The 21,840-nt window shown below is 45.3% G+C and overlaps 1 protein-coding gene across 2 annotated transcripts in view; it reads right to left on the bottom strand.

Annotated features, from left to right (window-relative positions):
• Positions 1–214: 214 nt before the first annotated feature.
• The window catches only part of Depdc1b (DEP domain containing 1B), a 76,231-nt gene continuing 54,605 nt past the window's right edge, over positions 215–21,840 (bottom strand). For both annotated transcript variants that reach the window (XM_045138991.1, XM_045138992.1), the window contains exons 5-11: positions 21,299–21,429; positions 19,499–19,546; positions 11,706–11,846; positions 7,462–7,628; positions 4,944–5,120; positions 2,001–2,186; positions 215–1,016 (exon numbers count right to left, since the gene is read on the bottom strand). In XM_045138991.1, coding sequence (XP_044994926.1) covers positions 855–1,016; positions 2,001–2,186; positions 4,944–5,120; positions 7,462–7,628; positions 11,706–11,846; positions 19,499–19,546; positions 21,299–21,429 — 1,012 coding nt within the window. In that variant the 3' untranslated portion in view covers positions 215–854. The remainder of the gene's footprint in view (positions 1,017–2,000; positions 2,187–4,943; positions 5,121–7,461; positions 7,629–11,705; positions 11,847–19,498; positions 19,547–21,298; positions 21,430–21,840) is intronic.

The following is a 21,840-nucleotide window of genomic DNA, read 5'->3' as shown; positions in this document are numbered from 1 at the left end:
AGGAGGCTGTGCAACTAAATAAATAATATTTCTAAATCTAAATAAATACTTTTAAAAATCTAAGAAAATATTTTAAAAAGAAAAGGCAGTCATGGCATATCTATAAAAAATCAGTATTTATTTACATACCATTTGCTTTCAAAAGGACAGAGAAAATATATATCCATAAAGAAAACGGTCTCATTTTACCCAAATCATTTATGTTTTCAAAAAAAAAAAAAAAAAAACCCACAGATGTAACCGAGGATTACAGGTCTTAGAGGTCCCAAAGAACTTATCCAGCTTGATCATCTGTCTTTAAGATTCAAATGACCCCGCTGCAGGCGGATGAGAATGGATTCCACCTGTGGGTGAGCAGCACGCGACAGACCTGTGCGGGAAGAAGCTCTGCACAACACCAAACACTGGAAGGTACACAGGAGAAACCAGATTGACAAGTGTCAATGACATCACAGTCACAGGGCCAGGGTCGTCCTTATTCACACACTGCTCTTAAGATGGCCTTAGCAAGCCATCAGTAGCTAGGGTAGTACACACAATTATTTTACAAACACCACAGAAAACAACACGTACACAGATTTAAAAAAAAAAAAAAACCTTACCATTATTTTGTAACAATTCCAAACTCGGTGACATTACCACTATCTATTTAACCTGTAATTTTTCACAACTTAGAAAACAGCATTGAGTTTTATAAAAAAAAAAAAAAAATACTGACAATGGCTCAACATTTAAAAGTCAGTGAATCTGACTTTTCCTAAAACCCTGCATTTCTCTCTCCTTCCTCCACACATGTACTCAAAGCCATCCCCGCCAGAGGTCTCTGAGCCCCGGGTGGGGGGTCAGGGGGAGCATCACATGCGAAAGCTCCGAGTCCTCTGGAAGGGTTGGAAGGGCCTCCTCAGGGCCCACAAGAGCAGCTGGGGCTTGGGTTTCGGCTTTTCAGGAAACAGAAGTGCCTCACTTTCGGGTGTAGGAAATCGCTCTTGGTAGACTCCAGGATATGATTTCTGAAACTAAACAGGAGATCTGCTCAGAGTCATGGAGGACGAAAAGAAGCAAGGAAATTAGTACTAAAGGATGGCTTAGCAGTTAAGGCACTTGCTGGGAAAGCCAAAGGAACCCGGTTTGATTCCCCAGGACCTAAGTAAAGTCAGGCTGGTACATCTGGAGTTTGTTTGCAGTGCCTAGAGGCCCTGGCATGCCCATTCTCTCTGTTTCTCTCTCTCTCTCTCTCTCTCTCTCTCTCTTTCTCACTCTCTCTGTGTATCTGCCTCTTTTTCTATCTTTCAAATAAATAAAAATTTAGAGATATTAAAAAATAATTTCTGATTCCATATATGTTTTTAATTTATTTTTGTTAAATTACTTTATTCCAGTGTCTAGAGATTTTAACTCATCTTTTCTTTATTCAAATGTTTAAGTAAATTCTCCCTTTAGTCACATTCCCTAAAATTTCCCACTGCCAACTGTAACTAGAACTCAGTTGAAAAATATTCACAAGTAAATCTGACACGAAAATAACTTATGTTCTATACAGCTAAAGAAACTCAGCCCAGGGCTGGAGGGATGGCTTAGTGGTTAAGGCACTTTTCTGCAAAGCCAAAGGACCCAAGTTCAATTCCCCAGGACCCACGTTAGCCAGCTACACAAGGGGGTGCACATGTCTGGAGTTCATTTACAGTGGCTGGAGGCCCTGGTATACCCATTCTCTCTCCTTCTCTCCCCCTCTTTCTGTGAAATAAATAAGTATAAAAAAGAAAAGAAACACTCCACAAGCAATAACATAGGGAAAATATCAGAGAACAGCTCTGTAAGTGTGTAAACAGAGGTGTGGCCAAGTGATCACAGGTGTGCAAATCAAGCACACGCCTGGAGTACAGGAAGTGAAGAGCGTGCTTTCAATCCTCTGATGAGGTTTTCATGAATCCTCTTGGACCACACAGAAAACAACGCCCGAGCGAGGAGGAGAAACGGCCCCGGAAGCACAGCCTCGTTACCTGCTTAAGTTTCTTCCTCTTCTCTTTGTTGGAGAGTCTGGCATCTGTAATGACCTCCTCCAGCAAGGCTGCCAGGGGCTCCTGCGACCCAAACGCCCTCTGGTATTCGAATTCCTCGGGACTGATTTGGCGGCAGAATGAAGGGGCAGACAACGTGATGTCCATGTCAGCTCCTGGGTATTTGATCTGACGCAAAGGGACACAATTCAGTCAAACTGAATACGGCCTGTCTCCCGGTAGGAACTGGGTTACTGTTCAATTTGATTAAGGAGAAGTATATTGAAAAGTAAAAGGGTTTCCATAATTTTGGAAGAATACCATTTGGGGCTGGAGGGATGGCTTAGTAGTTAAAAGCACTTGCTTAAAAAGCCGGACAGCCTGGGTTCAGTTCCCCAGTATCCATGAAACCAGGTGCGCAAAGCGGCCTGTGCATCTGGAGCTCGTCTGCAGCAGCTGCAGGTCCTGCTGGGCCCATTCTCATCCTCTCTCTTTGGAAATAAATTTTGCAGTATTTAAAAAATAACACCAGGGCCGGGCATGGTGGCGCATGCCTTTAATACCAGCACTTGGGAGGCAGAGATAGGAGGATCGCCATGAGTTCAAGGCCACCCTGAGAATGCAGAGTGAATTCCAGGTCAGCCTGAGCTAGAGTGAGACCCTACCTCGATAGAAAAAAAGAAAAAAAAAACACCAATTAAGAAAAAACCCTTTTTCTTTTTTTAAAAAAAAAAGTATTTTATTTATTTATTTATTTGAGAGAGAGGAGCAGATTCAGAGAGAGAGAGAAGGCACACTAGGTCCTCCAGCCACTGCAAATGAACTCCAAACGCATGTGGCATCTGGCTTACATGGGGTACCGGGGAAACAAACTTGGGTCCTTAAACTTCACAGGCAAGCACCTTAACCGCTAAACCATCCCTCCAGCCCGCAAAATTTTATAATGAGATTTTTACTGTTTTGAATTCAAGATCTGTTTTGATAAACCAACCAACAAAAGCACTATATGCCCCTTTTATTATTAATATGATCTGAAACATAATGTCTACAACAATGCCAAGCAAGTTATTTTACAGCTACAGTGTGAGTTACACCTGCCCTCCCACGCGTGAAGAGTGTGACCCTTCCTCTTCCCCCCACCTTGGGCACGGACAGAGGCTTACACCTAGACCAGAGTGACACGGGACACCGGGCAGGCTGCCCCGAGCACCCCGCAGGCTAGGGAGGACCAGGGAAAGATGCTCGATACTGGACAGAAGCAAGGGAAAGGACAACTGGCAAAAGGGAGGGGACATAAGTGGAGAAAAAATAAATAATTCCTTTCAGGGCTGGAGGGATGGCTTAGCGGTTAAGGCGTTTGCCTGCAAAGCCAAAGGACCCAGGCTCAATTCCCCAGGACCCACGTTAGCCAGATGCACATGAGGGCGCATGCGTCTGGAGTTCATTTGCAGTGGCTGGAGGCCCTGGTGCACCCATTCTCTCTCTCTCTCTCTCAATGGAAAATAAAGAAAGAAAGAAAAATACAATATTTTAAAAAAATAATTCCTTTCAGAGTACAGAAACCTGAAATATACAGCACCCTATTATTCTACAGGAGATAAGATTCTCAGTTTTACATTCACTACTTTGACTTAAGATGTTTCCTCCTCAAAATGCTGGGCTAGGGGGCTGGAGAGATGGCTTAGCGGTTAAGCGCTTGCCTGTGAAGCCTAAGGACCCTGGTTCGAGGCTCGGTTCCAGAGACGGCTTAGCGGTTAAGCACCTGCCTGTGAAGCCTAAGGACCGTGGTTCGAGGCTCGGTTCCCCAGGACCCACAGTAGCCAGATGCACAAGGGGGCGCACGCGTCTGGAGTTCGTTTGCAGAGGCTGGAAGGCCTGGCGCGCCCATTCTCTCTCTCTCCCTCTATCTGTCTGTCTCTCTCAAATAAAAATAAAGAAAGAAAGAAAGAAAATAAATAAATAAATAAATAAAGGTGTGAAGAAAAAGGAAAACATTTCTTAAAAAAAAAAAAAAAAAAAATGCTGGGCTAGCCGGTCGTGGTAGCGCACACCTTTAATCCCAGCACTCAGGAGGCAGAGGTAGGAGGATCGCCAAGAGTTCGAGGCCACCCTGAGAATACATAGTGAATTCCAGATCAGTCTGAGCCAGAGTGAGACTCTACCTCGAAAAAGAAAAAAAGAGAAAAACATATGTATTTAAAAAGATATGGGATCTTTAAAATTGTACTATTATTAAGAAAAACAAAGTTACAAGAAAGAAAGAGAGAAAATGAGAAAGGAGGGAGGGAGGAAGAGAGAAAAAAATATTAAAAAGTACTTTAAAATACTGACAACAGAGATTTTTGCGCAATTGGTAGGGTTTGTATGTATAAACTGTATTTCCCAAATGTCTCCAGTATATTACTTTGAGAACCACTCAAAATCAAGTATGCATTCCATTGTTTTTTTGGTTTTTTCGAGGTAGGGTCTCACTGTAGCCCAGACTGACCTGGAATTCCCTAAGTAGTCTTGGGGTGGCCTTGAACTCATGGCAATCCTCCAACCTCTGCCTCCAGAGTACTGGGATTAAAGGCCTGCACCACCACACTTAGTACAAATAGTTTAAATATTTTATTTATTTACTTGAGAGAGGATGGGTACACAAGGGCTTCCAGCCACTGCAAATGAACGCCAGATGCAGGCACCACTGTGTGCATCTGGCTTATGTGGGTACTGGGGAATCAAATCGGGGTCCTCAGGCTTTGCAGGCAGACGCCTTAATGGCTAAGCCATCTCTCCAACCCAAATGTTCTCATGATAGTAAATCCACACAGTGCTCAGTCTGCGCCAAGTCCTGTAGTACACACTTTGTCCTTATCGATTCACATAACCCTTACAATCACCTGTCCCAAGGAGCCTGTCTTTCCTCTGGTAAAGTGACGGAGCTGGTGGCGTCCCCTCCTTTACCTGGACTCGCCGGAGATGGGCCACGCGCTCCTCTATGGAGGTCTGCAGGGCCAAAGGGACCTTCAGGATCTCCTGGTGGTTGTCCATCAGAAACGTCACCAACCGGGCGGCAAGTAACTCATCGAGGTCTACTTCGTCCTGAGAGCACAGGATGCAGCGGGAAAACGTCTGCACCATCTAGGAAAAGGGCAGGGTAGAGACACACTCTCTGTCACCTCGGCACTGAACTGAGTGCCCGGGGCAAGAGCGGGCGGTTGGCAAGTCGTGGCCCGGGGCACACGGTACACAGCCTCTCCGACCTCTGGCCACTCGGATGGGGAAGAAGAAAACGGGATTTCTCCACTTGAGGAGACTTGGTGGAGAAATGCAAGCACGCGCTCGGACATTCTGACAAGTGCTGTGGCCGAGACTCGCATGGCACACGCTGTGTGCGTGGAGGCCAGAGGACCACCGCGCGCCGCGAGCTGAGGGCAGGGTCTCTTCGTCGCTGGCTGCTTGCAGGGGCGCTCGGAGGGCTAACTAACCCCGGGCCTCAGGCACACCGAGACTACAGACACGCATTACCGCGTGCGGCTCAGGCGGGTTCTGAAGATCTTGCACATTAATCCCGAGCCCCTGGCCAAATACTGTCTCTGATTTCATTACTGATGTTTTGTTTTTTAATCTGCTAACAATCTAAGTGCCTCAGACATTATATCTTTTGCCAGTTACCTATTCCCCTCTAAGATTTTAGATGTACTTTTGGTGAATACTTTTGAACAGAGCCGTGGGGTTTTAGAAGATATGCTGTAAGTGATAAGGCTCTTTATGTTAAACAGAACTACAAACATGTAGCTAACATAAAATAATTTCCACAGAAAGCCGGGCGTGGTGGCGCACGCCTTTAATCCCAGCATTTGGGAGGCAGAGGTAGGAGGGGATCTCCATGAGTTTGAGGCCACCCTGAGATAACATAGTGAATTCCAGGTCAGCCTGGGCCACAGTGAGACCCTACCTCAAAAAAACAAAAATAAACAAATAAATAAATAAAATTTAAAAAAATAATAATTTCCACAAAATTCATATTAACTACTCTATCCTTAACACTATCCTCTCGATTAACTTCTTTTTCTCCTAACTTTATTGCTAATAATCTTACCTCAAAAGCTATAATTTAATCCCAGCATTTGGGAGGCAGAGATAGGCGGATAGCCATGAGTTCGAGGACACCCTGAGACTCCATAGTGAATTCCAGGTCAGCCTGGGCTACAGTGAGACCCTACCTCAAAAACAAACAAACAAAAGCTATAATTGAAAGTCACGATGCGTTGTTGAATATGACTTGATTTTTCCAACATGCTGAAAGCACTCCTTTATCCTCACCACATTTATGTACAAAGACACAGAAGCAGAGATTTGTGCTTGGAAATCATAAACTCTAGGATTATCTGTGAATGCCTTGAGATCATATACAAATATTTATATGATATACTCTTTTGGGGAGGAGATGTAAAAGTTTTCTTCACCTTTCCAGGAAGACCCATTAGCCTCCCTACCCATCCTGCCCCCCAACTCAGAAAAGGGCCAAGAGCCACCCTTCAGACACTGCGTGCTCCTTGATCGGACATGGTGCATCTCTAACACTGGGCGAGGGACCCTCCAGGAAGTGAGCCTTATTTATAACAACAGGAGAGGACTTCCAATGCATTAAAAAAAAAAACAAGTCTTGCTCTGTGCTTGAAAGCGCACGCTGATAGAAGCAGGAAGGGGAGATGCTGGTTAAAGGGTACAAAGTTCCAATGAGACAGAAGCCGGCATTTGCATAGTGACTACAGTGAATAACAACAAAGTGCAATGCTTTCAGTGCGGGAATCGAAGAGAATATGGTTCCCTTTTATTTGAGTGCACGGTGTGCGTACATGCATGTGTTCATTTGCGTGTGTGTGTGTGCATGCCTGCGTTCATGTGGAGGCCAAAGTCAGTGTTGAGTGTCTTAAGAGTTCTCCACCTTGGGTTTGAGACAGGGCCTCTCACGGGGCCTGGAGCTCAGTACTTCAGCCAGCTGGAGGAGTCCACCTTCCCCACCTCCCCAGTGCCGTGTTCCAGTGCCCACAGCTGTGCCCAGCTTTTGCACAGGTGTTTGATGTGCCAATTCCGGCCTTTGTGCTTATGCGGCCAGCATGTTGTGAGCCGAGCCACCTCCTTAGCCCCAGAATGTGGTTTTCTTGACGGACCACTCACCCTGCCTGTCCACCTCCATTCCCCTGGTGCTGATGGTAGGCGCTGGCTTATGAAATGCTTAGACGGGCTGCAGTAGAGACCTCTGTGCTGACAGTCTGTTCCCTACTCTCTCTGCTTTCCATTTTGTTCAAGATCCTCGGGCCAAACGGGTAACAAGAGTCTGCGTGGACACGTGGCCGTGACTCTTCCGGCAAGCCTCCCCTGCATGTGCTTCGGACTTGCCAGCATTTGTAAACTTGATTAGAATGAGTTTCGGTCCCCAAATGACCATCACGGTAGACGTTAGCCACCAACCTACCAGTGTGCGGGTGCCGAAGCCATCGCAGAGCGGTGGCATCTCTTTGTTCAGGCAGATCCGCGCCATCATCCTCATCAGCAGCTGTAACTTCCTCCTGTTTTCCGGGGGCAGGAGCAGGCAGCAGAGCTGAAAGGCTTCAATTGCCACGTCCTCCTTCTGCAGCAGACCTGGTTCAGAACAAAAGCTCCGCCTTTCAAAACCTGTAGCCTATGTGACTCTGCTTGTTTTTTTTTTAATGTTTTATTTTTAGTTATTTATTTGAGAGAGAGAGAGATACAGAAATAGGCTGGTGGAGGGAAAGAATGGGCACACCAGGGCCTCCAGCCACTGCAAATGAATTCCAGATGTGTGCACCCCCTGTGCATCTGGCTTACATGGGTCCTGGGGAGTCAAACCTGGGTCCTTTGGCTTTGCAGGCAAGTGTCTTAACTTCTAAGCCATCCCTCCAGCCCCATGTCTATGTTTTCATATAGTTCGTATTATTTAAACCATGTGAAACATGTCACATGTTTGACTGTTCCTGGTCAGTTGAAATCAGATCCACTGTCACTCACAAAACAGAGAACAAAATGCACGTGAGGGGCTGGAGAGGTGGCTCAAGGGGGAAGAGTGTTTCCCACGCAAGCACAAGGACCCGAAGGAGCCTGAGACTACCCGAGCTGGATTCCCCAGGACCCACATGAGAAAAAGGGGCGGGGCTGGAGAGATGGCTTAGCGCTTACGGCACTTGCCTGTGAAGCCTATGAGCTCCTGTTTGAATCCTCCAGATCCCACATAGCCACTGCAACAGTGAGGCAAGCACTAGGGAGGCGGAGGTAGGAGGATCGCTGTGAGTTCAAGGCCACCCTGAGACCACATAGGTCAGCCTGGACTAGAGTGAGATCCTACCTCGGAAAAAAAAAAAAAAAAAAGCCTTAAGTATGGATTTCTATGTGAACCTCTGATTGTTTTTATTTGTTTGTTCATTTTGTTTTGTTGGTTTTTTGAGGTAGGATTTCACTCCAGCCCAGGCTAACCTGGAATTCACTATGTAGCCCAGGGCAGCCTTGAACTCATAGAGATCCTCCCACCTCTGTCTTCCAAGTGCTGGGATTAAAGGCGTGCACACATAGCATGTTAAATGTATTTTAGATTTTTATTTATTTATTTGGGAAAGAGGCACAGAGAGAGACGGAGAGAGAGAATGGGTGTACCAGGCCCTCCAGCCACTGCAAACGATCTCCAGATGCATGTGCCACTTTGTGCACCTGGCTTTACATGGGGACTGGGAAATCGATCCTGGGTCCTTTAACTTTGCAGGCATATAAGGCCTAAGCCATCTCTCCACCCTGTTTGTTTGTTTGTTTTTAATTTGACAAGTTTTCTTGGTCAACAACACACAGGTCAAGATAAATGAATTTATGTTATATCTATGTAAGCAACTTTAACACAGACCAACAGTGTGGCGGCTCAGTTTCCAGAACCTGCCACTCCCATGTTTCTATTGGCTTCCTTTTACCCTCAGCATGTCAAATGACTGAACGCACTGGGGTGGGGGGCAGAGTGTGAGTCACACACGCTCATCTACCACATTCACAACCCCAAAGAGACAAACACACTTGGCTTGTGAAATGAGGATCAACAACTACGGAAAGTCAGATGGGTCAGATCACCAAAAAATAATTAATTAAATATTGTTTCAATTGTTAGTAAAGAATAAATCTCACATATCTAAAAAAAAAAAAAAAAAATGTCAGTGGCAAGTCCCCTGGCCACATTTTGACTGCTGTTTTTCTTTTCTTTTCTTTTGATATAAGATCCCATTTTGTAGCCCAAGCTCGCCTCTAACTCATGACCTTCCTGCTTCAACTTCCAAGTGCCAGGATTACAGGCTTGTGCCACCACACCCAGCTCCTTAAAAACAACAACAACAAAAAAAAAAATGTTTAAAAGAACTTTTAGAAGCCCATCCATGACTAACTACTCTCAGGGTCACAGCTCTGGAATCAAGGTCAACCATATAAAGGAATAAGCCACGAGAGAAGAACATTAACTAACCTGAAAATCACTCCTATTGAAAACACGGCACAATTTTTAGCCTCTATACAAAGTAGACTGATTACTTACTTAAGAGGCTGTATCTGAAGCATCCTGTTTCAATCAATGTCAAAAGTTTAAAGGATGAGTCAACCTACTGGAATTCAACTACAGTTGATTTTTTTTCCCACAGCCTCTTCATTAGACAATGTCTTAATCATATAAACAAATGATAATTTTCCACAGTCTAGGCTTTCTTCCTTCACTATGTAAGGATATAAAAATGTGGTTTTGGGACTGGAGATAGCTTAGTGGTTAAGCATTTGCCTGTGAAGCCTACGAGCCCCGGTTCGAGGCTCCATCTCCCTAGGGCCCACGTAAGCCAGAGGCAAAAGGGGGCGCGCACATCTGGAGTTCGGGAGTTCATTTACAGTGGCTAGAGGCCCTGGTGCACCCATTCTCTCACACACTCTCTCTTTTTTTCTGCTTCTTAAATAAAATAAAATAAAATTAAATTAAAATTAAATAAAATTGCTCTTAAATAAAATTAAACAATTTTTTAAAATGTGGTTTTCAATGCAATGTCTCAAATATATTCACTTGAGAAGGACTGGTGCTAATCTCACATTCAATACTCTTACAGGTATCTAAAGGTAGTAAAAACCCCCAACCTATCCATTCTTTCCCTCTCTTACACTGCAGAGGGTAACTGACTCTGATATCAATTTGCAATATAGCTAGTTTTAAGTATAATTGTGAAGAACTGATTAATGGCATTTTTAAAAAGTGATCAAATTGGAATCTGTTTCTTTAATGTATTTTTGTTTATTTACTAGAGACAGAGAGAGAGAATGGGTGATCCAGGACCTCTAGCCACTGCAAACAAACTCCAGATGCACGTGCCACCTTGTACATCTGGTTTATGTGGGTCCTGGGGAATCAATCTGAAGTCCTTTGGCTTTGCAAGCAAATGCCTTAACCGCTAAGCCATCTCTCCAGCACCCCCCCACACACCCTTTTGTTTTCAGATTTTGTTTTACTTTGATTATTTGAGAGTGAGAAAGAGGTAGAGATAGAGAGAGAATAGGTCCTTCAAAGGGCCTCCAGACACTGCAAGTGAACTCCAGACGCATATGCCACCTTGTACATCTGGCTTACATGGGTCCTGGAGAATCAAACCTGGGTCCTTCGGCTTCGCAGGCAAGCGCCTTGACCGCTAAGCCATCTCCCCAGCCCTGGCATCTGCTTCTTGTTAAAGCTCCCGGGAGAAGCAGCCGGGGCAGGCAGGATTGGCTTTGGCTCATGGCTTGACTGGACACACTCCGTCAGGCGGAGGAGCCGGGCGGCGGGCCACCTTGGGTGCACGCAGTCAAGAAACGCGAGAGGTGAATGCTGCTCAGCCGGCCCTCCCCCTTCCCCTGTGGTCTATCCAGCAAAGGCACCGAGCCCACATTCAGGGGCTCAGGATGGGTCTCCGCCCCTCAGCTTAGCCTTGTAGGGAGTGACATTCACAAATAAACCATCCAGCGCACGAGGCTCTGGGTAGTTCTCAATCCAACCGAGTTGAGGAAAGATTAACCGTCACAGGGAACAATAAAGTTACTATGTTTACTTTTTTTTTTTTTGTCTCAAATAGCCAGCAGTCCTATAAAACCCTGTTTCTGCTATTACAAGAAACAATTCTTTTGTTGTTGTTTTATTTGAGACTAAGAGTAGGAGACAGAGAGAGAATGGACACGCCAGCGCCTTCAGCTGCTGCAAACTCCAGACACATGCGCCCCCTTGTGTGCATGTGTGGCATTGCGCACTGGTGTCACTGTGTCTGGCTTACATGGGGCCTGGAGATTTGAACATGAGTTCTTAGACCTCACAAGCAAATGCCATAACTGCTAAGCCATCTATCTCTCCAACCAGAAAATAATTCTTAGTTGACAATATGCCTCCTGTAATTGACAGTTCATGAAGTGATAACCACAGTAATCGATTCATTCATGCAAAGCAAAGGTCAAATTAACATTTTTTCTCTACCAATAAAGTTATATCCTTTCTATAAAAATGACACGCAACATTTTATTCTTTCTGGGTTTCATGTCAGTACTTAGCCATGTTCTTTTCCTTCTTCATGGAGTAAGTAATCAAGAATGCTCTCAGCTTTGGCTGAAAGGACTCTTGAGGTAGGGAATAAAGAAATGCTGCATCACCAGTAGCCCAGGTCTATTCCAGCTTACCTAATACACTGACAAAGGCGTCGAAAAGATGAAATGTGAGCAGGGGCTCTTTTAAGTGACCGTAGTAATCCGCTATTGTCTTAAATACATCCTTTTCAAATCCCAAGTACATAGGCTGCTTCCAGTCAGAACAGTTGGGCCCTGTTTAAAAAAAAAAAAATTGTTAGCAGTAGGGACACTACTTTTTAAGCACTAAAATTCAACCATATGTGTGGTATATGCAGATAGGCTAGATAAACAGGTATTCAAAATACACAGAAAAGTTTATGTAGAAACTTGACATATATTTTCCTTGGACAAATATACTTTAATTGAAATATATTATAAAACTAAGAGAAAAAGCACTGGTATACTTCCATCTTAAAATTCAGTTTTCCTTTTATATCCTTCTGAAAGGAACATCTTCATTAAACGTAAACAATCATTTCCTTTGAAATACTCAATATTTTCCTTGTCTTGATAAAGCTGACCAAATAATAGCTCACAAGTTATAAGGCAAAGTTCACATTTTTCACTATCTCATCATTGCTGTTATAAAATCCTACAGTCAAGAGTTTGGGGTACTTTTAAATATGACAGTGCATGGCCCCACAGACTCAGGTGATTTTATAAAGTTGAGCTTGCAGCCAGGCGTGGTGGTGCACGCCTTTAATCCCAGCACTTGGGAGGCAGGGGTAGGAGGATCGCCGTGAGTTTCGAGGCCACCCAGAGACTATGTAGTGAATTCCAGTTCAGCCTGAGCTAGAGTAAAATACTGCCTCAAAAACAAACAACAACAACAAAAGTTGAGCTTGTAACTTTAGCCCGCTAGCAGGCACATTCCTGCTAGAGGAGCCGCATCACTGGGGGGGATGATCTGGTTCCGGCCCAAAGGCGTGTGTAGAAAGCCGCTCGTGCTTGCTGCTTGAGGTGCCCTGCGGTGGTGTGTGCCTCTGCCTGGACCCGTGAAAGGGCGGCAGCTTCTTCCACCTCCGACAGAGCTTCCCCTGCACCTGTATGCTTGAGATAAATCCCGTCCTCCCAGCAACACGGAGCTGACTTCAACAGAGTTCAATGAAATGTTCAGTCTCTGCTTCTGACTTCTGTTGGCAATTTTACACAAGTGTGTTATGTGTTTGGACCATACTCACGGCCCATCACCTTCTCTTACCCCTCCTGCTCCTGCGAAGCTCCCTTGGCATAACGAGCTCTGCCTTTACATCGATGTGGGTGGGGGAGAGAGAGACCCAATCAGTGTGATTAGGGTTGCTTGCATGAGCACAGACAAGGATTACTTACTGCAGAGCGAGCATGGGCAACTCACCACTGACTACGCCACTCAAAGATAAAGAAAGGCCGGGCGTGGTGCGCACGCCTTGAATCCCAGCACCCGGGAGGCAGAGGTAGGAGGATCGCCGTGAGTTTGGGGCCACCCTGAGACTACATAGTGAATTCCAGGTCAGCCTGGGCTAGAGCGAGACCCTACCTTGAAAAAAAAAAAATAACAATAATAATCGTAAGAGTGTCTTCCTCTGCCAGCAGCCATTAACCGCCACTAAATAAACCAGCTCAAACAAATGAAAATTTAAGCACTGTTTTTAAGCATGACCTGAACAGGATTTTACATTGTCTCTTGTCAATTCATTCTGATGATAAACTTCCCAGTTGCTTGCTGGCTAAACCACGAAGAGAGAACTCATCAAGCAGTGTTGAAGCAACCTTGAGCAACCCTCAAACTGCCTGCTCTTAAGCACACCCACTGGTGACACCGGGCCGAGAAAGATCCACTTGTATCTGGGACCGAAGGGAAACGAGAAACGCTCTCCACAGAGTTGGCAGCCAATGTCCCCCGTGAGCTGCGTGCTGAGCACAGGTGTACAGGCAAACTGGGGTGGTGGGAGCCTTAAGGAAAGTGACGCATGGTCCCCTGAGGAACAGCTTAGCCAGCCGTCTCTATTTCCGGTAAACCACAGGAGGAAAGGAGTGTATTCATGTTGACCAGCTCTGGACCTGCCGGAGACTAAACAGCACCCAGATAGATGGCTATGCCCGGCATAATGAAAGGAGCTAAAACGGATTCAAGGCAGTTCCTCCCAGGGTCTAAAAAGAGGATCAAGCTGAAAAGGACAGAAAATCAGGCCAGGCTGTCACATTCTTCAGTCACTTGCAAGTCATTAAATGGCTTTTCCTAGCATCCCCCCACCCACCAAAAATTAAAAAAAAAAAAAACACTTAGTCTTTAGAGTCTGTCCTTTTTTTTCATTTTTCTTTTTTATTTTAGAGGGAGACATAGAGAGAGAAAATTGGCACTCCGGGGCCTCAGCCACTGAGCTCAAACTCCAGAAGCTTGCACCACCTGGTGGGCATGTGCAACCCTGCGCTTGCCTCACCTCTGTGCGTCTGGCTTACGTGGGATCTGGAAGAGTTGAACATGGGTTCTTAGGTTTTGCTGGCCAAGTGCTTTAACCTATAAGCCCCCAGTCCAGCCCTGTCCTCTTTTTATAAAATGACTTAAAATTGCTGGCTAAAGTGATGAAATATCCCTGTTGTGGTTCCACATAAGCCTCACAGAAACTGCAGTCACCATGAACGGGTTTGATATGCCTTAGCAAGCAAGACACACTGCCTCTCCTGAGTCCTAACCAGGATAAGCATGTGGTTCGTTCTCAGCCAGTACACCCCTTGAGAACATCTCATCATCCGTACTAGAAATACGGTTTTGGGGGCTGGAGGGATGGCTTAGAAGTTAAGGTGCTAGCCTGAAAAGCCAAAGGACCCAAGTTCGATTCCCCAGGACCCAAGTAAGCTAGATGCACAAGGGGGCGCATGCATCTGATGTTATTTATTTATTTATTTTTTTTATTTTTTTTTTTTTTTTTCAAGGTAGGGTTTCACTCTAGCCCAGGCTGACCTGGAGTTCACTCTGGAGTCTCAGGGTGGCCTTGAACTCATGGCGATCCTCCTACCTCTGCCTCCTGAGTGCTGGGATTAAAGGCGTGCGCCACCACGCCCGGCTGCATCTGATGTTATTTATAGTGGCCAAAGGCCCTGGTGTGCCCGTTCTCTGTCTCTCTCTACCTGCCTATTTCTCTCTCTCGTCTCTCAAATAAATAAATAAAAATATTTTTTATGGGCTGAAGGGATGGGTTAATGGTTAAGATGTTTGCCTGCGAAGCCAAAGGACCCAGGTTCAATTCCTCAGGACCCACATAAGCCAGATGCACAAGGTGTCACATGTAATTGGAGTTTATTTTCATAGGCGAAAGGCCCTGGCATGCCCATTCTCTCTATCTGTCTATCAAATAAATAAATTTTAAAATATATAGTTTTTATTAAAAAAAAAAAAAGCCAAGTATGATGGTACACACCCATCCTAGCACTTGGGAGGCAGAAGTAGGAGGATCGCTGTGAGTTCAAGGCCATCCTGAGACTCCATAGTGAATTCCAGGTCATCCTGAGCTTCAACAAGACCCTACCTCAAAAAACAAACCAAACCAGAAATATGAGCCAGGCGTGGTGGCACATGTCCTTAATCATAGCACTCAGGAGGTAGAGGTAGGAGGATTACCATGAGTTCAAGGCTACCCTGAGGCTACACAGTGAATTCCAGGTCAACCTTGGCTAGAGTAAGACCCTACCTCCAAAAAAAAAAAAAGAAACATGGTTTTGTTTTTTAAAAGGTTTACCTAAAAGAGACACGAATATTTCCTTTCTTAGTCATCTTGAACTTTAGGAATATTTTCTCTTATTCCAGACTGATTCTGGACAATAAATGCTTCGGCTGTATTGTTTTAAATTTTTTTTCTTTTTTCTGTATTTTTTTTCAAGAGAGACTTGGCATGCCAGGGCCTCTAGCCAGTGCAATCAAACTCCAGACGTGTGCGCCATCTTGTGCACGTGTGACATTGCACACTTGCATCACCTTGTACATCTGGCTGACGTAGGACCTGGGGAGTAGAACATGGGTCCTTCGGATTTGCAGGCAAGTGTCTTAAACGCTAAGCCATCTCTCCAGCCCTGTTTTTATTTAAGTGAGAGAAAAAGTGAGAGAGGGGGGCAGAAGAGAGAATGGGCGTGCAAGGCCTCTGGCCATTGCAAATGAACTCCAGACGCATGTGCCAGGCACGCACCTTAACTGAGAAGCCGTCTCTCCAGAATAAAAAAAAACAGGTCAGGACTTATGAACTCAGAGTAAATTCGGAGTATTGAGGAGAGTTTAGAATTTCAGAAACCAGCCAACAGGCTGCCCTTGCCCGTTGGTCACCCTTACTTCTTTGATACATAAATGAATACCTTTAGGAGATGCTAACCACTTCTAAAGCATTGTACTCAATATGGGGGAGACATGCTCCTTACTCCAACCTTCTCTACCTGACAGAACACCGTCTCACACATGCCAAGATTATAAGATATGACCCCTCATCTTTCTTCTACGGATAATTCTGTTTTCCTGATCTTTCTTTGGAGGTTTTGTGGTTTTATGTGTAAAATGGAAAAGTGGGTCTTCACTGTGTCCCAGACATCACTGAAAATTAAATGCCATTGGGCTGGAGAGACGGCTTAGTGGCTAAGGCGCTTGCCTGCAAAGCCTAAGGACCCAGGTTTGATTCTCCAGTACCCATGTAAAGCCAGATGCACAAGGGGGCATGTGCTTCTGAAGTTTGTGTGCAGTGGCCTGAGGCCCTGTTGTGCCCATTTTCTTCCTCCCTCTCTCTCTCATTTCTCTCTGCTTCTTTCTCTCTCTCTCTCTCTCAAATAAATATTTTTTTAAAAAAAATAATGTTTGGGGTGTAGGGATGGCTTAGCAGTGGGGGCGTTTGCCTGAAAGCCAAAGGACCCAGGGTTCAATTCCCCAGGACCCATATTAGCCAGATGAACAATGGGGCACATGTGTCTGGAGTTCATTTGCAGTGGCTGGAAGCCCTGGCGTGCCCATTCTCTCTCTCCCTCTTTCTCTGTCAAATAAATGAATAACATTTTTTTTTTAATTGGTGTTTAGGGCTGTAGAGATGGCTTATCGGTTAAGCGCTTGCCTGTGAAGCCTACGGACCCCAGTTCGAGACTCGACTACCCAGGACCCACGTTAGCCAGATGTACAAGGGGGTGCAAGCATCTGGAGTTCGTTTGCAGTGGCTGGAGGCCCTGGTGTGCCCATTATCTCTCTATATACATGCCTCTTTCTCTCTTTGTCTGTCACTCTCAAATAAATAAATAAAAATGAACAAAGAAAATTTAAAAAAACTAGTGTTTACGGGTACCGGGGAGTTGAACCCTGGCTAGCAGGCTTTGCAAGTAAGCACCTTTAACCACTGAGGTATCTCTTTAGCCCTGATGGGAACATTAAACCAAAGCTTGGATGTATTTTCTGTGAGGATGGAGTAAGTACTCAGTGAATGTTTAAAATCTAAACCAGAGCTGCTGTAGAAATGGCTTAGTGATTAAGGCATGCTTGCCTGCAAAGCCAAAGGACCCAGGTTCAATTCTCCAGGACCCACGTAAGCCAGATGCACAAGGGGGCGCATGTGCCTGGAGTTCATTTGCAGTGGCTGGAGGCCCTGGTGCACCCATTCTCTCTCTGTGTCTGTCTCTCTCTCTCTGCTTATCTCTCTCTCTCAAATAAATAAAGAAAAATAAAATATTTTTAAAAATCTAAAAAAAACACAACTAGTGTTTAAATACACCTTGATTCACTTTACAGCACTTTACAGCATAGAGGTGTGCTGATCTGCTGTTCCCATTCCCAACTAACCAATGTCCAAATCTTCAGTCCTGCAGGGATTCTGATTCAAATGGGAGAGGAACCTTCCCATTACTGCCTTCTATCTCCTCATCACAAGCTCTGGCCAAAGAGGGTTTTTTTGTTGTTATTGTTGTTTTACTTCAACGGGTTTGGAGCAGAAAATATAGAACGCGCCTTCCCAGGCTAAAATCACGGCACTCTACAGCTCAGAGCTGCCAAGACATTAACCAAAGACAGTGAAATTCTAAACGAACCCAGAGGGCTTCGGGCTCCGAGCAGAGGAGTGCTGCCACGCGTGTGCAGGTGGGCGCTTGTCAGGAGACCACGGAGGCCGCCCGCCTTGAGCGCCCCGCAATCCACAACACTAGCTCCAGTTAAATTAACAACTCAGAGTTTATCAGCTCAGGAGTTTATACTTTGTGCATGTTGGTTCTTCCCAAAAGTTAATTTTTTAAATAACTGTTTTCTAATGTATCTGTGAGACTCAAAGCCACCTCTAAGACCAAATAGCACCATTACCAGTCAACCAAAATAAGTAGAATTTGTCTCATTTAAATCACTTTCACCTTTAGAATCCATTCTTTGGCTTAAACCACCTGAAAATTCCCAGAGGGGGGACAGCAAGGCAGTGCTAACGATACTGTAATGTTACTTCCAAGTGCTTCGGGCAGCCAATGAAAGACATGTTGCAACTTCAAAACGCGTGCCAGGAGGCTGGGACGATGGCTCATGGCTCGGCCCAGGTTCAAGTCCCCAGCACCCACATAAAGCCAGACACAAAGCGGCACATGTGTCTGTGGTCCCAGTGGGTCCAGGGCCATGGGCAGCAGAGCCAGGAAAAACCCAGACCAGCTAGACTGGCACACACACAGAGGCAGAGACAAGGAACCTTCTCTCAAGCAAGGCAGGAGGAGGCGGGGACAGCCACCCTAATTTTGTCCTCGGGCCTCCACATGTGCACAGTAGAGTACACGTACACACATAAAATTTAAAAAAGGAAAAAGGACTTCATGTGACTATGAAACTTCCCTCAGGAACCACCCTTGTCCAGACCCTGTCACCTTACATGCAAACATCTGAAACAAACCGTCATGTCTCTCTGCACGTGGGGTCTGCTCCTTCCAAATCATCTACATAAAGAATCCGTTCTCTGAAACATTTCCCTCCTGCTTACATACTGCCCCACGGATGGCAAACAGGAGACAGAATCTCCTGAGCAAATGGATGACGTAAAACACAGCAGATATGTAGTAATCATATCTTATTAATAAAACCTTCAGACTATCAATAGGCAGCTGCTAGTATGTGATGCACATGATCATTAACTTCCTTCCCTGCTGGGATGAGCTGCTAACAGTAGTGTGGACTCTGCAGTGTGATTACATCCATGACAACATGGAAGAACTAAGTGCTTTGGAAAATGGGTTCTTGGGCTGGAGAGATGGCTTAGTGGTTAAGTGCTTGCCTGTGAAGCCTAAGGACCCTGGTTTGAGGCTCCATTCCCCAGGACCCATGCTAGCCAGATGCACAAGGGGGCGCACGTGTCTGGAGTTGGTTTGCAATGGCCGGAGGCCCTGGCGTGCCCATTCTCTCTATATATATATCTCTGCCTCTTTCTCTCTCTCTATCACTTTCAAATAAATAAATAAAAGTATACAAAAAAAATTTTTTTAATGGGTTCTTTCTTTTTTTTATTTTTATTTATTTATTTGCAATCCAAGAGAGATAGAAGAGGGACAGAGAGAAAGGGTGCACCAGGGACTCCAGCCACTGCAAACCAACTCCAGACGCATGTGCCACCTTGTGCATCTGGCTTACATGAGTCCTGGGGAATCGAACTTGGATCCTTTGGCTTTACAGGCAAGTGCCTCAACCGCTAAGCCATCTCTCCAGCCCTAGAAAAGGATTCTAACAGTTCTTTGACTAAGTCACAAGCTCATCAATTAAAAGCACAGTAATCCCCAAACAATTAATAATTGCCAGTCTCACAGATCTCATATGAACACTCGGACCGCTGAGCAGAAACATTCTCTAATTCAGGGAGGTAGTTGCTGTTAATTATTAGTGTACTTACAATTTGCCAAACACTTCATAGCTGACAGTACCCAGTGAGGAAGTTCTTCTGTAGGAAAGATGAAAATTAAAAAAGAGGATATTTTATGCATCTCTACAAGTAATTATATATACATATATGGGATGTGTCACTTTGATGGGTAATACAAAGCACAACACTAATTTGGGCATCGGGACATTTCAAACATGGAATGCTTTCGTTAGCAAAAGGGTTGTAACACCAGATAGGGAGGTATTCACGCGCATGCATGCACACGTGCACACACAAAATCCCCCAAAATATTGTACCATTTTCTCACATTGAGAGGTCATTTAGTTCCAGCCAATTCTCAGCATCAAGTTATTTTTTTTTAAGTATCAGGGATTTTTTAAACTGAAGGATCAAATCAGGGCTGGAGAGATGGCCCAGCAGTTAGGGCGCTTGCCTGCGAAGCCTAAGAACTCATGTGCAGATGTCCCGTTCCTACACAGCCAGACACACAGAGATGGAAGCATGCATCACTGCACGCGCGCACAGGGGGTGCACGCGCCTCGAGTCCGCTCACCGCAGGCTAAAGGCCCAGGTGCAACCATTCTCTCTCTCTCTCTCTCTCTCTCTCTCTCTATCTATCTCTCTCAATCTCTCTAAAAATAAAAATAATAATAAATAATTTTTAAAAAGATCAAACCAAATAACTCATCCCTTGCTTATAAAGAAGAAAGTTTTAATTTTGGGGGGGTATTTTTATTAATTTATTTGTGAGTGACAGACCGAGAGAGAAAGAGGCACAGAAAGAGAGAGAGCGAATGGGAGCATCAGGGCCTCTAGTCACTGCAAACGAACGCCAGACGCATGCACCCCCTTGTGCATCTGGCTTACGTGGGTCCTGGGGAATTGAACAGGGGTCCTTTAGGCTTCACAGGCAAGTGCCTTAACTGCTAAGCCATTTCTCCAGCCCAGAAGAAAGTTTTAAAATCAACTGGAGAGCTGGGTGAGAGCTCGGTGGTATACGGTGCTGGTTGCTGACAGTGAACGTGGGCCGGGCAGGGTGACACGGCTGGAACCCCGACACTCTAGAGGCTGCAGAAGGAGCGTCTTGAGTTTGAGGCCAGCGTGGTCTACACAGTAAGAGCTTCCCTCAGGAAAGAAAGGAAGGATGGAGGGAGGGAACGTGGGAAGGAAGGAAGGAGGGGGAGAGAGGAGAGAAGAAAGGGTGAAAGGAGGAGAGGGGAAGGATGGAAGAAAAGGAGGGAGGGAAGAAGGGAGAGAGGGAAGGAAGGGAGGAAAAATCCTTAAATAAATAAGATGAGTCTGAGGGTTGTGTCCCCTATGTGAGTATATTTTTCCAACTAAAAATCCAGGTTCCATGGCTCCTAAATGTCTACTTTCACCTCCGACTTATAAACTGGCTTGGAGAAAAAGACATACAAAAATTAAGACTGTGAACATTTAAAAGAGTTACCTCATTAGGCAGAAGAAAGGAGGGAGGCAGGACTGACAGACAGACTGACCGTCCTGGATAATCTAACACAATGCCAACACCGGGGAAAGCCTAGTCAGGTCCGCAGGCTTGAAACGGCCTCGGGTACCAGGGCTGTCCTAGGGATAACATGGGGCACTCGATGCCCACGGGCTAATGGTGACCTCCACTCCCGCCGCAGCACTGCCGAGCCCTCGGGCCCGGACGAGCATCTCTCTGAGACACGGTCACTAAGCGGCGTCAGGAGCGGAGAGGACTGTGTGGAGAGGGTGGAAACTCAGGGCTTAGGGAAGGGCCAGACGGAGTCGCGGGACCCAGCCAGGAAGAAATGAAACGCTTACTTGACTTGTCATCCATGACCACGATCCCCTGCTTGCTGACGTTATAGACGTTGTGGATGATGAACTTGGAGTTGACGAGCTTGACGTCCAAAACTTCTTCTAAGGAATCTAGGCCAAGGATTTTCTGTAAACTAAAAGATAAGTAATAATTTAATTATTCATAAACTAATTTCAGATATAGCTTTTAAATATTTTATGTATTTATTTACAAGCAGAGAGAGAGAAGAGAGACAGAGAGAATGGATGCACCAGGGCCTCCAGCTGCTGCAAACGAACTCCAGATGTATGTGCCTCTTTGTGCATCTGGCTTTAAGTGGGTACTGGGGAATGGAACCCAGTTATTTAGGCTTTGCAGGAAAACACCTTAACTGCTGAGCCATCTCTCTAGCCGTTAAATATATTTTTTTTGTTTTCTTTTTATATATATATTTTTTGTTTATTTTATTTATTTGAGAGTGACAGACAGAGAAAGAGATATATAGAGAAAATGGGCGCGCCAGGGCCTCCAGCCACTGCAAACGAACTCCAGACTTGCGTGCGCC

Source organism: Jaculus jaculus, chromosome 20, assembly GCF_020740685.1.
Source record: "Jaculus jaculus isolate mJacJac1 chromosome 20, mJacJac1.mat.Y.cur, whole genome shotgun sequence".
NCBI classification, from domain to species: Eukaryota; Metazoa; Chordata; class Mammalia; order Rodentia; family Dipodidae; genus Jaculus; species Jaculus jaculus.
Note: the sequence above shows the minus strand (reverse complement) of the source record. Positions and strands in the feature narration are given on the sequence as shown.